At 40.7% G+C, this 15,538-nt stretch overlaps 2 protein-coding genes across 5 annotated transcripts in view; both read left to right on the top strand.

The window, feature by feature from the left end:
- The first annotated feature begins 971 nt into the window (after nt 1-971).
- Nucleotides 972-8,009, top strand: LOC137098374 (ETS translocation variant 3-like protein). Of its 2 annotated transcripts, XM_067474576.1 has the most exons (5): nt 972-2,452; nt 3,343-3,574; nt 3,898-4,033; nt 4,514-4,586; nt 7,109-8,009. In XM_067474576.1, the coding sequence occupies exons 1-5, from the start codon at nt 2,395-2,397 to the stop codon at nt 7,429-7,431; spliced, it is 822 nt and encodes a 273-aa protein (XP_067330677.1). In that variant the 5' UTR covers nt 972-2,394; the 3' UTR covers nt 7,432-8,009. The 2 variants fall into 2 exon arrangements, with proteins under 2 accessions (XP_067330677.1, XP_067330676.1); XM_067474575.1 differs by having other exon boundaries at nt 972-3,574.
- A 272-nt stretch (nt 8,010-8,281) lies between these two features.
- lig1 (ligase I, DNA, ATP-dependent) overlaps nt 8,282-15,538 on the top strand; it is a 46,871-nt gene continuing 39,614 nt past the window's right edge. For all 3 annotated transcript variants that reach the window (XM_067474577.1, XM_067474579.1, XM_067474578.1), the window contains exons 1-5: nt 8,282-8,462; nt 9,173-9,241; nt 10,043-10,268; nt 12,466-12,631; nt 15,261-15,398. In XM_067474577.1, the coding sequence (XP_067330678.1) occupies nt 8,446-8,462; nt 9,173-9,241; nt 10,043-10,268; nt 12,466-12,631; nt 15,261-15,398 (616 nt within the window). In that variant the 5' untranslated portion in view covers nt 8,282-8,445. The remainder of the gene's footprint in view (nt 8,463-9,172; nt 9,242-10,042; nt 10,269-12,465; nt 12,632-15,260; nt 15,399-15,538) is intronic.

Here is a 15,538-nt window from a genome sequence, read left to right on the forward strand (position 1 = left end):
CGTGGACTCTCTGCTTACACACCGCTCACAGTGAGCCTCCCATTGGGCTGTTTTATTGTATCTATATTAATTTTTTGCATAAATTGATTGTTTAGTTAAAGGGCGGCTGTAAATGTACACTAATGATTTTAAATGTCCCTATGTTACAATATTTCTCTGTTTCTAGCTCCTCCGTAAAAATTCACCTGGAGGAATTTTTCATCATTAGGTGTTTAGATGATGTCATCTGGGGGAGCTCTGGAAAAGCAGGTTGACTGTGATGTGATGTCATCTGGAGGCGTTTTTCAGCTACAAGTAGGGAGATATTTTAAAACGGGGAAGTCAAAGGGAAGTTTAATAGCATTTATTTACATGTAACTACTCAATCGAGAAACAAAGGAAGCAAGTTCAAAATAGCAAAAGGCGTCCTCTATTAAAATATGGAGAATATTTTAAAATATGCCCTTCATCATTTCCTACAGTCCAAGGCTGGTTTTATTAAATAGCAAATTTGGTAAAAAAAAAAATCCACTGTGCAAAATGGAGATCTTCAAATATTACAGTATCAATCTGATCAATTAATAAATCCGCAACTATTTTGATTATATTTAGATCTTTAGAGCCAATTATGCTTACATTTTAGGACTGACAAAATATGGAATAACTAATAAAATAAATAAAAATATACAAAATATGAAAAAAAATACAGAAAATAATTGTGGGGTTTATGAATAAGTTGCAGTCCTAGATTATCAATTATTAAAATTGTTTCTGTTAATCAACTAGTCCTTAAGGGGTTTCTGTCAATGCAGCATGAATTATCATAAGTACAAATATATTTAAAACAGATGATTTTAATGTCATTTTTCAAATCAAAATGGATCAACGTAATCAGCACGAGAAAGTTTGGACTCCAGACTCTTGCTAACTCCGGATGGGGGAGAGAGAGTTGGGATGGGGAAGAAGAAAAAGGGGGTGGGGGGTGGGGGAGTGTGTGTGGTTAGGGCTGAGATGAGATAGAGGGCTTAAGATTCTGTCCATCCATCCTTCAGTCAGCTCAGACCTGAAGTGGGCCGACAGTCACACTGATCATTGTTATTCATCCAGCGAAGCCTTTTCCACTCCTGCTCCAGTCAAGGTAACAGGACTAATTGAAACATTATTACACTTACACAGGAGCATAGACACAGCTCACTCTTTGTAAATAAGATGATTGTAAGGGAGAATTTATGTAAATGATTAGCGATAAGTTTAATTACACCTGAAAGGTTCTTTTCTTTGAAAGCCTCCCTCTCTGTTGGCCAGTTGTGCTTGACTGCCACGATTATTTTAACCTCTTATTTTAGGCTGCAGCCTTTGGTGTCATTCTGACAAACATTATATGGATTTGCACACTTTGATTTTGCACGTTTAGGCATTTCAGCGACGTTCTTAACCAGTGGAACAAGCTTTAATTTGCAGTTAACCGACAAATTTGCATTAAATTGCAAAGAACCACAGCACGATTTTACTCTTTGGTCGTGTTTCATGGGAGATATGTTTTTGGTTTCCGCCTTTGACAACCTGTTTTTTTGTCTAAGTGTTGCACTCCAAGTTAAATGTATTGGACTCACCTCTTCCCACTTTTGCTGACAACCTCCCTGTAACCTGGGAATGATTGTGTGCGAGTGCGGCGCCGCATAGGAGCAGGGAATTTAAAAAAACAAAACAAAAAAGCAGCTAAAGGGGGAGATTTCTTTCGTTGTTGTTGTTCCTCCAAGATAAGAGGATGTTACAGTGAGTGAATGAGGGCTTGTAGGAGAGGAGACATCATTCAGTGGTGGAAACGGTTATGTGGACTACTTCTTCGAGAGATGAGTTCTCAGCCTCCCGGGGAAGATGGTGGGTGTCTCTGCTGCCCTGAACCTCTTGGGAAGGTCGATATATATCGGTGGGTGGACGACGTGTGTGTTTATAGGATGGAATTACAGAAAAATACAGACAGGACTAAACTGACTTTGCAGGGAAAATCTCGCTTTCGCATGTTTACTTTGCTGCAGAAGAAGACTTTGATCTGTGGCATGAGTGAATGTAATTCCAAGCACATTATGAAGTGACAGATACATAAACCTTATATTCATTCACCATTATATTGATATCGATGCAATACACAGTCACAGAGATTGCTCTGGGTTTAGATTTGTTGCCAAACGAATATGTGAATCTCTGATTTAATTTTATAAGTGATATTGAGAGCAAACGCTGTTCTAATCACTTACCTCTGTGCTTCCTTGTGATGGCTAATTTAACACCACACGACAGGTAATTAATACTTCTTCTAAGGAGCTTTTTGCCTCCCCGTTGATTTCACTGTGATGAAGATCCCAGTGATGACTTGGCTTCTTATGGTGCATGTGCTTTCTTATGTGTGGTTAGATGCAGTGCAGCTGCAGCTCTTCAGTCGGACGCCCGTCATCGCCTTACTGGAGCAGAAGTAAGACTGTGTTTCTCTTTTTCTGCGTATAAGCAGCATCTCAGCGATTTACATGTGTGTGGGTTGGCCTTTTTCATTTTTCTGTAAGTTATGTAGGTCATTTTTATGGGAGTTATTGCTGTCTACATATCTATTCTTTGCAGTGCGTTTGCCTGCATTACAGCAGCATGAAAAAGGAATAGATGAAATCATAAAAACAAGGCAATAATACACTTGTCAGTCCGAACACACTCACCCTTTTTTGACCTACGCTGTTCTGCGCCTCCCTTGGCCCAGTTGTTGTCGTCCTACTGCCGTTGAGGGAAGTACATGCACAACAATGGCATTAAACTTCCCTCTGCCTTTCACATATTAAAATATCTCTCTGCTTTTTGCTCAAACACTCCTCGCGGTGATGTCATCTGGGGGAGTTTTTCCACTTCTGATGATGTCATCTGCTTGCTCACGGTGTGGAGGTTAAATTCTTGGTTGACCGCTCCTTCAGATGACACCATCAGAGGTGATAAAACTCTGAGGGTCTGAGTGTTATTATACCATTAAATGGCGAGTTAGGCCCATAGTTATGGTCCAGTTGGTCACCTACTGCCTATTGGTTAGTGTCACTGCAATGTGGAAAACTGGTGACACCTAGTGGCTGTAGTAAATATGACAGGAGCGAGAGTGGCAGCAAGAAGATAAAGGTAACTGGGTCCTGTTTCAAAGCACAGGACTTTTTTTTTTTTAACCCAAACCATGTCACGTATGTGACTGAACCAAAGAGTATGAGTATGTTCTTGTGCTAAGCGACGTATAATATTGCATGATAAAGAACCAAGGCCTTCGTAAATACCACCCGCTGAATCATAATCTGAGTTCCCCTTCAATTTACAAACAAAACTTTGTTTCTCCAGCCATGTTGTTCCCTGACTGGGCCTACAAGCCGACCTGGTCTCCGGGTTCCAGACAGGTCCAGCTGTGGCACTTCCTCCTGGAGCTTCTGGGGCGGGGCGAGGGCGGGGCAATCGGCTGGGGAGGGGAGTGGGGCGAGTTTGTCATCCGGGATCCTGAGAGACTGGCCCGGCTGTGGGGGGAGAGGAAGGGCAAACCACATATGAACTACGACAAGCTCAGCCGGGCGCTCAGGTAACGCAGAATGTAACAGCAGTGTTGACGCTCGCACACACACACACACACACACACACACACACACACACACACACACACACACACACACACACACACAGAGACAGATACACAACTGAGGGTTAAAGCTCTTTAACTTTCAATGTGTGTAATCCTCGCTCTCCCTCAGGCTGATGCTGAAAATAAAAAGCTCTCCTCACTAACATATCAAGTCAACTCAAAACTTTAAATCCAAAGTGCCACAGGAGCAGCACACGCCATCACCCACAACCACACACGAACACGAGGGCGAACCAGTATCACAGAAAACGTTTTAATTCCAGATACTACTACAACAAACGCATCCTGCACAAGACCAAAGGCAAACGCTTCACCTACAAGTTCAACTTCAGCAAACTCATCATGGTCAACTATCCGGGGTACCCACCACCACCACCACCACCACCATCAGCCCACCAGGTCATCAACAAGTCTTTACATCTCATATTAAAGGACTCCACTCTCCAGGAAACTGCTCTGACTTGTTTCCAATGCTATGCTATTATGTTAATATTTCTATAAGAATGGAGATTATTAGAGAGACGCACTTTAAACGTCCAGTCTGTCTTCAAACACCCCTTTGGAACCCAATTCGTAATTGGTTGCAGTTAAATGTCCAACATCATAATTTTAAAGGAGGCTCCAGTGTACTAAATGTTAGGACCACCTTCCTACTATTAGGACTATTAATGTCTTAATCATCCAAAATGTCTTTCTCCCATTTCTTTCCTAAACTGCACTGCTTTGATGTAAACCAGTTAAACCAGTAACAGATCCGAACTTCACCTGGTGCCTCATTAATATTTTGCGCACGCAGTGTTAAAGTCTACTGTTTTGAAAAGCTCCATGTTCCCATTTCAACCACCCTTCCATCTCATCCTCCATCCATCCACTCTCCAGCTGGTCCAGAGCGGCACTCTTTCCTTCCCCCTCCTCCCCGCTGACTGTGGCCTACCTGTGTGTGGAGGAGCAGGTAAGAGATCATCCATCAGCGAATTCTCTGTGCAGCAGATATACCTGCAGGGTTCAGACGAGTCGCAGAGTATGCGTGTTACAACAGGCAAGGACATTCATCCATTTAAAAAAAAAAAAATGTTCTCAGTTTTTATTCTGTCTGTTACTGCCAGTGAAGGTGACTACCAAAGTCAGAGGATCTTTGTTGGCAAAACCACAGATATCAAGACTAAGACTTGAAGAGATAAAGGGTCTATATTCTATGTCTTTGTTAACACGATCCTATTGAGTCTTTATAGCAAGTTTATTAACATTTAATTTACCATCTGTGATAAGGAGATTTTAACAACAACAATTATTGAAATTACAATAATTAATTGTTGTAATTATTGTAATTACATAGATCGAGGCAAAAACACTTAAAGGCGAGCTGAACGTATGTCGGAGTGATCGCTTAAATTACAAATTCAGTGCGTGTTGCAGGATTTCGGTGACTTTCTCTCAGTTTTTAACTTTGCTTCCTGGGAAGTGTGGCATCACACTGCAGGAGGTTTGTTTCTGTTCATGTTTAATTCCTTTGCCCAAGCTTAACCCAATCAGAGACTGTAAATTTAGGGTCCAAATAAATGTCAAAATGACAGACTTATTAACAATCCATGAAAAAAACAAAACATTAAGCTTTGCTAAACTGTTACCATGGTAGTAAACAAGGCTGTTACCATGGTAGCACAGAATGTAAATTAAGGGGTGTGATTATCATGGACTAATTACCATTAGCATTACTATAAAGTAACACACCCCACATGTCCAACAAGTCTTCTCAAGACCCTTCTAATGCGATGACATATTCCACAAAATATAAACCCGAAACTTACATTGCACTTTTTTTTACATCAAGACTAAAACCCTTTTAACCCACGTGCACGGTGTTGTTTTGTTTCAGCGCAAACACAGCTGTATGGTTATAATCAATGATTTTATCATTGCACAACAGCTTGAGGTTGTAAAAAAATTGACATCCGTTTATTTACACAAACGCCGCAGAAAATGTCAGACATCAAACTTTATATAAATATGAAAAGAATATGAGTCCAACTCATGTTTCTTCAGTGAAACTTTTTTTTTTTATAGATTAACCACCTGTCAGTTCATAAAGTGCTTATAATCAGCTCCACCTATACCAGCTGCTGTTTTTGTTCCAGACCAAGTCTCTGTAGTAACACAGATCTTTTTTAGTATTCAGTATTAGATTTGTGTACTTCTTGTATTGCACAACAATAAATACACATCCACGAAAAGACATTTTCTACAAGCAGTGTATAGGAATGTTAATAATAAATGCAGATCATTTCCTAAAGCATCTAGGCCCTGTAGTTTTGATCACATGTTATTCAAACTGGAGAAAATTGTAGTTCCAGAATCATGTAAACTGTGCAGCACTGGTTCTGTTTATTACATGTTCGGTTTTTTGTTTGGACCTAAATAGAGGTCAATGGCAAGAAGATAGTTCAGGGCCTTTTTCAGGCTTTGTTGGACAATACTGCGCTTCTTAGTTTGTATTCTTGAGATTTATTGAGACTAAGAGGAATAGAGAATATCAGCAGCCCTATATTTAACCTTTAGTTTACATTTCATCTCAATTTGCTGTTCAAATATTAAGGAAATACAATTTAAAAAAACATATTTTACTTTTCCATTCTCACTCAGTTTCCCATCACAAAACTCAAACTGAGTATGCTGCTTATTTTCAGGCTCCTGATGTTTCCTTTAGTTCAGGTTACAAAGAAATTGCATGTTGATGGTTTCTTGATTCCACAGTTGAATGTATTTCAAGGTGAAGCGGGAACTCAGCAATGGGATATAATGAAAGGATGGAGTTCAAGCTTGACCTTGGAGACAGATTTTTCAAAACGACTGTGCAGCAGCTTTAATGTAACCTTGTTTAAAAGAACAAGAGGCAGCATTAAAAAGGCACCGCTGCGTCTGTGCACCATTTTTGAAGTGTTATTCACACTGGCTTGAGTTAGTATTACAGTACAGTTATGTTGCAGAAAAAAAATCAATAGAATTTGGCAATAAAACACATCAAATGAGATTGGTTTTGACAAAACATTACTCAAAACTCTACTTACTTTCAACCTTTTCCGTTGTCAACCATTTTAAAGCTCTAGTAACAGCTTGTAAGTGGACCTTGGGTTTGGCTGTTTTGGTCGCAGCCGTGCATGAATGAATTTTCATGCCCGAGACTTCTTTTAAAAATTTCATTTCGTCTGCCATAAAAATGCCAAATATGTATAAGTTATATTTTGCAGCATCAGCTAACAAGGTCGAAGAGATCGTTTTCATTTTGCAACGAAAGAGTTTAACTTGATTTAGGAGTCATTCGATGCCTTAGGTTCATTCAGGGAAATGGTTTTGTTATATTAATGTGTGGGTGTTGATAAATGAATGCCTGCTGTCATTTCCACACATGCATCAGTGGAAATCATGAAATATCATTAAGAAACCCCTTTGTACTTTGTGATTGATGTGTCCTAGCAGCCGTCCAGTCTGTGCCTCACCCCTTCTTGATCCCCTGCTGCCTCCCGGAGCCCATCTCGACGCCCCGGGCGCTCCACGGACACATCCCCTTCATCTCCGCTCCCGCGTGTCTGGGGGCCCACCTGAGGGAGCTGAAAGAGTCGAGCCTCCCACCTCTTGCGTCGGCTCTCCACGCCAGCACAAACGGCTGGCCGCTCAAGAACCCTGCAGGGTGGGATCTGAACCACATCAGCCGCGGCCTGTTTGCTGGAGTGAAGCAGACTGAAATTCGAATAGAGCAGAGGAGAGTAAAGAGTGATGCACAGATGGGTGAGAGGGATTAAAGAAGAGGAACCAAGTACAACAGATGGACTGCTTTTCCTCTGAAATCTCACATACATACTATTTCTGTACTTTTTGAGCTCATTGTAATGTAGTTTATTATTCACTGCCTGTGATTTAAAGTACACAGACTTTGTATTTATTGAGTTGGACGGTAATATGTTTTTTTCTTTATACTGAAGACCCTACATTTTGTCAGCACTTTTAAACAATTGAAATCATGGCACTTGTGTCTGGGTAAATAAAGCAGTGCACTCAACTTACATTATTCAGCTGTTTGTCTTGCATCCCCCCTTCTCCCAGCCTCAGGCTGTTTGAAAGTAATAAGAGCTGCATAAACGATGCATTTTGTGCAGCATCAGGACCAGGCGGGTGTGTCTGCAGACTTCATGCCGACACGACAGGGGGCAGCAGCGGCTCTGACGGTCCACAAAATTATTCACCGTTCAACCACAATTTAGAGGAATATCACCCACAGAGGTGCCACTCTGAAAGATTTTTGAGTCCCATAATCACAGATTAAGAGTAACACTTCTTATCTAAATCAAACACAATCAATATTGCTTTAGTTATTTCTTTATTTTTGGTTATTATCTTTACACATTGTTTAGCAATATTTCAGAACAATTATCACAATTTATTCAAAATTATTTACACATTTTTAGCTTTTGTTTTAGATCTTTCTTTTTTTTTTGCTGTTGTCTAGGATCACGTGTTTACCTTTTCACCATTTAGCTGTTTTATTTTATTGCTATCACACGCTAAGTCAGTGTAGCCGCAGCAACTTGTTTCTTAGTGGTTACATTTGCCGGTGGAAACGAGTCCGATTTTAGTTCACGAGTGAGTCGTCGTATCTGTGGACGAGCTTTGGCTGAGATGTAATTTTTGGCGCCGAACTGGTTTGGCACTGTTCAGCGCGGGAGTTGTCGTTTTATACGTGGATGTCGGACCCGGGTTGCAATTCAAGGATTAATTTTAATTCGGTATAATAAGCGAAGGAAGAGTTTGGAGACGACATGCAGCGCAGCATCGCGTAAGTACAGATAACGTCAAGGTTTCGATTTGGCTTGCTCGGACTTAGCTTAGCTTAGTTAGGTGATGTTGACACGATACGTGTGTTATCACGAGCCAACGAAACGAGGGAAGTGCTGTTTTAAAATCGGGGCACTGAGGTGTCCACCGGGGGACATTTGCTGGAGAGAACACAGCCGCGTCTTCCCTGCGTATCCTTCACATTAGCAGTAGCGTTAGCATCCATTAGGCAGGAGAAGGAGCGTTTTTTGATCCAGCAGTGCGGACATGTAGCGAACCCTCTCTGTAACACAGGGTGTTGTTGAAACTGTGTGTTGGGGGCGTGTAAAGTGCCCGCGAGAGCAGTGGCCTGCTAACCGTAGCTGCTGGTAAGCTAAGTTAGTATTCGTTAGTTTGTTAACGTTAGCCGACCGTTAGCATTAGCAGCAGTGACTGTTTTGACTTGAAGACACCGAAATGCTGTATAGAGAGTGTGTGTGTGTGTGTGTGTGTGTGTGTGTGTGTGTGTGTGTGTGTGTGTGTGTGTGTGTGTGTGTGTGTCCTGCCAACGCTTTATTTGTTTTGACCTGTACCTACAACCACTTTGCATTTGTGAACTTCACACACAGCGTGTATCTATTGTGGTGGCTAAACAGAGTTGACACAAACCGCTTTAAGCTCCTTCTCCTCACTTCACTGACCGCTGGGAACTGCTTTCTCCTCTTCCATCAGATCATTCTTTCAGCCCAAGAGCAAAGGCAATGATGTTCAGAAGAAGGCCACAGATGAACCGCTGAAAAAGTAAGAGCCACGTTTCTTCTCTTGTGTCACACAGGATGGGGAGTTTTTATCTGTGCCCGGGGTTTATGATACTGTACCTATCTGATGAACAGCTGTACATAAGTGCCTCTTAACGCTACACAAGTTTTTGTCAGGTGAAGTTATACAGGAGATCATTTCATTTTACTGTATACTTACACATACGACAATGTTTGAAGGATGTAGGAAAGTGACATTGTTAGAATTGTCAGGTCAGCAAAACCTTGGAGGTGTATCAACAATGTAAATAACTGCAGAAAGTTAAAACTAGTTAGAGCTCTGTCTGGGTGGGACGATGGTGACTAAAACCACGTGGGGGCATCAGCCAATTTTCAAACATATTTTCCTGTTGACAGTTTGATTTATCCTTGAGTCACTCGCAGATCTGCGCTGCTTGGTAAAAGCGTTTTGCGTTATTATCCAAAGACCAGATGAAAAGAGACGATAACTTCCGTTTCTCATCACTGAGCTGCTTTGATGTTAATGTGGCCCTTATCTCCGAAGTGTATCAGCTTTAGAGAATGTCTTAAAACCCACTTTAATAAACTTATCTCAATGTAATAATCTTTTCATCATCGCTTTGACCCCTGTTTTATGACTCTTGCCTCGTTTCTTATGTCTGAGTTGTTTTTAATGCTTTTTCTTTATCCTTTTTTTTTTTTTTAAAATCTTGATGTAGCACAATTTCCCTGTGCTTTTGAACAGTGCTGTTTAATTGAGGCTCGAGGCGTTATTTATTTGAATAACGCCATGTCTTAACTGTTTGCCGGTCATCTTTTCCAGAACAGTAAAGAGCCCTCTCAAGGTGCGGAATGGTGTGCAGAATGTTGTCCAGGAAGCTGACTCGCCCATCAAGAAAGTGGTCAAGCGCAGCCGTCAAATTCTGGACAGTGACGACGATGACGACGACGATGACGACGACGACGGCAACAACGGGGCACCAGTCAGTAAAGCCCAAGTTGTTTCCAAGGTTCAAGGAGATCGAGAAGCCCCCAGTAAAACAGAAAAGGTAAAAAGCTTCCCATGCTTTCTAACTTAGACAAAGAAGTCTCGTTGAATCAATTACAAGTCAGCAGGACTTTCTCAGTGGCATTTGTGCAAAAACGACCACGATAGGATGCTCTGCTGTGTTTAACAAATAAAAAATAGAATACTTTATAGAAAGAATGCCCAATGATTTAATTGTGAAAGATAAATTACAGTACAGTCAGTTTAGTTTTTTTTCCGGCACTGTGTAAAATTAACCGAAACAGCGTGCAACTCATTAAATGTTCGAAATCCACCTTTTCATTTGCATAGAGACTCTAATAAGACTGTTAGGGCTCCTGTAGGTGTTTCTTTGTCTTTTGTTTATTTCGTGTTTGGGGGGGGGGGGGGGGGGGAAGCCTATTACACAAAGGCACAGTAAGTGCAGGGTAAATCACAATGTTGAGCGTGTATGTCAATAAACCGCATAATAAAAAGAGCTCATTACTGGCTTTGGCTGTTGCTCAACCACCTGTCGTTTGATAAACACTCTCTTAATCGCCCTGTTAATTTTGTTTGTAGTATGTCAGCAATTATTCACTATTTGTTCATTGAGGGAAGTGGATACATGATGTTTGTCAGTGTGACCCATGCTGCATCACTACAAAATGGTTGCAATGATGAAAATATTAATTTGTGATTAGATACTAATGTTCTGCATCCACGATTTCTATTTCGGAATGCAGAGCACCTTCACCTGCGGTGGGAGGCAGGGCAGCATCTAGTTATTAATGATGTATATTGTATTATTCTGTAATTAATATTTTTCTTCGTTTTTGGACTATTGCTCTTTTTGAAGTAACGAGCAACACAGGCAATACTAAAATATTTATTTCTCAAATCAACCTCACATGCTTTTGAGGTCCATGATTAACAGAAATAGCCTTAAATGATCAAAACTACAGCACCAGTTTTTCCTTGATGAAGGCCCACGGTTCTGTAAAAAGAGATCAAGAAAGCCTCGACCAGCACCACCCGGCCGGTCCCAAATGGCTTCAGCTGTTTGGCTTCACCTATTTAGTCTTCATTATATAAAAAAGATTATGTTCTATAAGGTGATGTGATACAGGAATTTCTGTGTTTAGATTCGGTTGTTTATGTCTGTATCAGTCAGATTTGCATTCATAGTACTACCATTGAGAGTGGCAGAAGCTTGATGTTCTCATGCTTATCCAGTACTTTCAACTATTTATTTTTTCTTTTTGTCTCTTTTGAGTAGATTTCAGAAATGTTTTTTGTTGTCATGTGTCGGTGACAGACATGTCCTGTGCCATCAGCTTATTGTAGATGCATTGTTTCCTTTTGGCACAGTTGCACAGTGAACTGAAAATATGTTTGCTATTAAACATGTTTCAGTCAGTCACTGGTTTGAATTCACATACACACCACTAATCCCCATCATCAATGGCATATCACATTGAAACTGTTGCATCCCGCTGTTGTGCCCGTGGGCCCCTTTTTATTCAAAATCTGACCATGATCACACGTGTAATTGTGACGCGTAAACCTGCGTGGTAGTATCGTCATTCTCAGCTTTTGTTATTGTAAGTCAGAAATCAGATTTAAACAGCATCTCCCATTCTCCCATCTTTTCATTCTGTCCTCCTTTCCTGGGAAGGGAAGGGAAGTGACCTTTATCAAGTTCATGCTCAGTAGCTTTTAAGTTGGAATACTGGTAATTTTAGCAGTACTACAATAACCATGTAGCCGGGGTTTACTGGGAGTTCATGTGCGGCACAGGCCTCTTCTAGCGTATTTGTCTAAACACGGTTCTGTAACAAATACAAACTTGTTTCACCTTTGATAGAGGTGATTGTTATTCAGGGGTTTCACTATTTTTAACTAGTACTGTCCAAAATGCATTGGACATTTTTCATTTTCTTTCAGTCTTCCTCTTTGGATTTCTCATTGTTGGTCCATAAAACCAGTTTAAAAGGTGAATACTGTCATTTACGTTGGCAGAAGATGCCATATTGAGGATGGTACAGACAGTAATCCAAGTTAAACTGTTCTGAACAGCTGGAAAATTGTTAGTGTCAGTTCTTGCATTTCAATATAAACGGCTGAAGATGGAAGTAATCCAGATGTTCAGTCAGCTCAACTCAAAGCACTCATCAGCGGTCACACTAGTTCTTTTGATTGTCACTGCCCTTTATTTTTCTTTATTTATTTTTTTGCAGAAGGAGGATGTCTTCAAGGCTGTTCCCACCCCCCTGTCACCATCATCAGCCCCTGCCACTCCTGTTACCCCTGCGACTCCGGCCACCCCAGCTTCTTCAGCTTCACCGGGTACCCCATGCACCCCTAACTCCATCTCTCCCTCTGGGATTGTCAAACGGAAAACTGGTAGGTATCTGCATCACTTTATTTTTGCTTTTTAACTTCCGGCTTACACCAACCCTTCCTTCCAAGCTACAGCATTTTGAACTATGACACCAGCTGAGGATTTATTGTTTTTCTGCCTCAAGCTGTTTTACTTTATTACTCGTTAGCAGGAGCCTAATCGCTCTAAAACTCATTATTTCACAATAAGGGCAAAACAAGACATTCATCAGAAACTGAATGCACCAGAGATTTGTTCACTAGAAACAGCTAAGTACACTTTCCACCCTTACTCTTCCAGTTATTTATTGACTTTTTTTTCTTTTGCATAGCTGTTAGATTGACAACTACCAACAAAACAACACATCAGATGTTGAAACTGATATTTTACCATTTCATGTACATTATTAGCTCATTTTCAATTTGATGACATCAACACATCTCAGAAAAGTTGGACCACCTCGATGTTTATCATTGTATATTTCCCCCTTTTCTTTTAACAACTGTCTGTAAACATCTGGGAAGTGAGGAGACCAGTTGCTGGAGTTTTAGGAGAAGACTGTTGTCCTATTCTTGTCCGATGCAGGATTCTGATGCACATTATAAAATGTGCCAAAATGTTTCTATTGGTGAACGGTCTGGACTGCAGACAGGCCAGTTCAGCACCTGGACTCTTCTCCTGCAAAGCCATGCTGTTGTGATGGATGCAGCATGTGGTTTCGCGTCGTCTTGCTGAAATATGTAAGGTCTTCCCTGAAAGAGACAACGTCTGGATGGAAGCATATGTTGTTTTAAAACCTGTATTTACTTTTCAGCATTGATGGTTCCTTTCCAGATGTGGAAGCTGCCCACACCATAGCCACTAATGCACCCCTATACCATCAGAGATGCAGGCTTTAGGCTCCACTGATAACAAGCTGGATGGTCCCTCTCCTCTTTAGTCCACAGAAAACGAAGTCCATATTTTCCAAAAAGAAATTTAAATTTTTAATTAATCTGACCACAGAACAGTTTCCCATTTTGGCTGAGACCATTTTAAATGAGCTTTGGCCCAGAAAACACGGCGGCGTCTCTGGACTGTGTTCACGCATAGCTTTTTCTTTGCATGATACGGCTTTAACTTACCAGTGAGCAGTGCCACCTCAGGGTACTGCATTAAAAGATTGCGAGCATCCAGTTTTGACCTTTGGCTTTGTCCCTTGCATTGTCTTCCTGATTCTCTACATGGTGGGATCTTCAAAGTCTTTGCAATTTTAGGTTGAGGAAGGTTTTTCTGTTTGGTGAACCTCTGCCCATCTTTCCATTCGAGAGGCTCTGCCTAATAAGTTGTCAAATGCTCCTCCATTTGTTTGTTTTTATTTGAAGCAATTACTTTCCAAGCCTTTTATTGCCCCTAGTCCAACTCCATCAAATTCAAAATCAGATAATAATTTCCATGAAATGGTAAAATATCTGTTTCAACATCAGATATGTTGTTTATGTTCTATTTTGAATAAAATATGGGTTTGATGAGATTTGCAAATCATTGCATTCTGTTTTTATTTACATTTTAAGCATCGTCCCAACTTTTTTGCATCGGGGTTGTAATATTATCATGTCTGGATTATTCTGTGTTATATTGTGATGTGCACTTTCTGCTGACTGGATATTAATGGTTGCAAACAAAACCAATCATCTTATTGTAGCTTATTGTCATTATATTTAGTTTTTATGCTTTGTTTGCTATCACCAAAAACATCTGAACATATGTTGTGATTATTATTTTATCACTCCAGTGTGTACATGACAGCATGAGCATATACAACCATGGAGGAGTGCAAAAAAAACAGTTTTTCTGTCATGAATGTTCATTATATTTGAATTATAAATGAAGTGTTAGTGTAACTATCTGCATCTCTCAAAAAGCAGCGATGTAATTCTAAGTGGAGCTTTGTACTCGATTGTTATTTTTTTTTTCATTTCACACCAGGAATGTAGGACCTAAGCCACTTAAAGCTACACAGATTTCTAGTTCTGCAGATTTGTTTTCATTTGGGAAGCACCTCCTTTCTCCATTCACCTCACCCTAGTTTTGCAGTAGGAAAGCAGCTCATTCTCCTTTCATCACCCCATTCTCTTTGTGTTTGATGACTGCAGTGATTCCTTTCAGCAGTGGTGCATTGCCACAATAGGAGCCCTGCTGCCATTACCGCTGGAGAAAACCTCACATTAAAGAAACGCTCTAATTTGATCAGAAATTGCATTCTTAATGTGCTGGGTTAATGCTCCCATAATATCGGAAAGAAAAACAGCAGTGCTACCTTTGCTTGAATCTTAACAAGGACCAACACAAGCAGATGTAGAACCAAAACCAAAATTACCTTCGGGCACAACCGCTGCATAAAATTACAGAGGAAGTTACATTCGAACTATAAGCTGCTGTAGTGCATAAAATCTTTCAGGATGGAACTTGTGTTTTCATTAGCAGAGCATGTATCTGAGATCTTCTTTTTTGCATTGCCCTACTTCCACAGTAAGAGAGCAGACTGGTCCTGTTTTCATCTACACATTCTCTTTCTGTTTGATCATGGCATGATTTCAGCTGGGATGTCTTGCTTCTTGTTTGCCCCCCCCCCCCCCCCCTTTTTCTTTTTTCCAATGCATATGTGTGCAGCAAGGAAGATGTTTCCTAAGAGGAAGCTTGATGAGAGCAGGAGCGACGGTGAGAGTCAAAAGGACGATGCAGAGGCCAAAGACGAGCAGGTTCAGCAACACAAACGACCTCGTGTAGAGACCACTGCCAACACTGCAGGTATGCCTTCACCTCTGCTGTGCTTGAGTACGGGTCTGAAAAGTCTCAGACATGATGCTTAATTACCTGGAAACTTAGTTGGGAAGTTGCACAAACACCTTGGCTAAAGGTTAAAAAAATGGAAAGGACAAAACAAAGCA

Source organism: Channa argus, chromosome 14 (assembly GCF_033026475.1).
Source record: "Channa argus isolate prfri chromosome 14, Channa argus male v1.0, whole genome shotgun sequence".
NCBI classification, from domain to species: domain Eukaryota; kingdom Metazoa; phylum Chordata; class Actinopteri; order Anabantiformes; family Channidae; genus Channa; species Channa argus.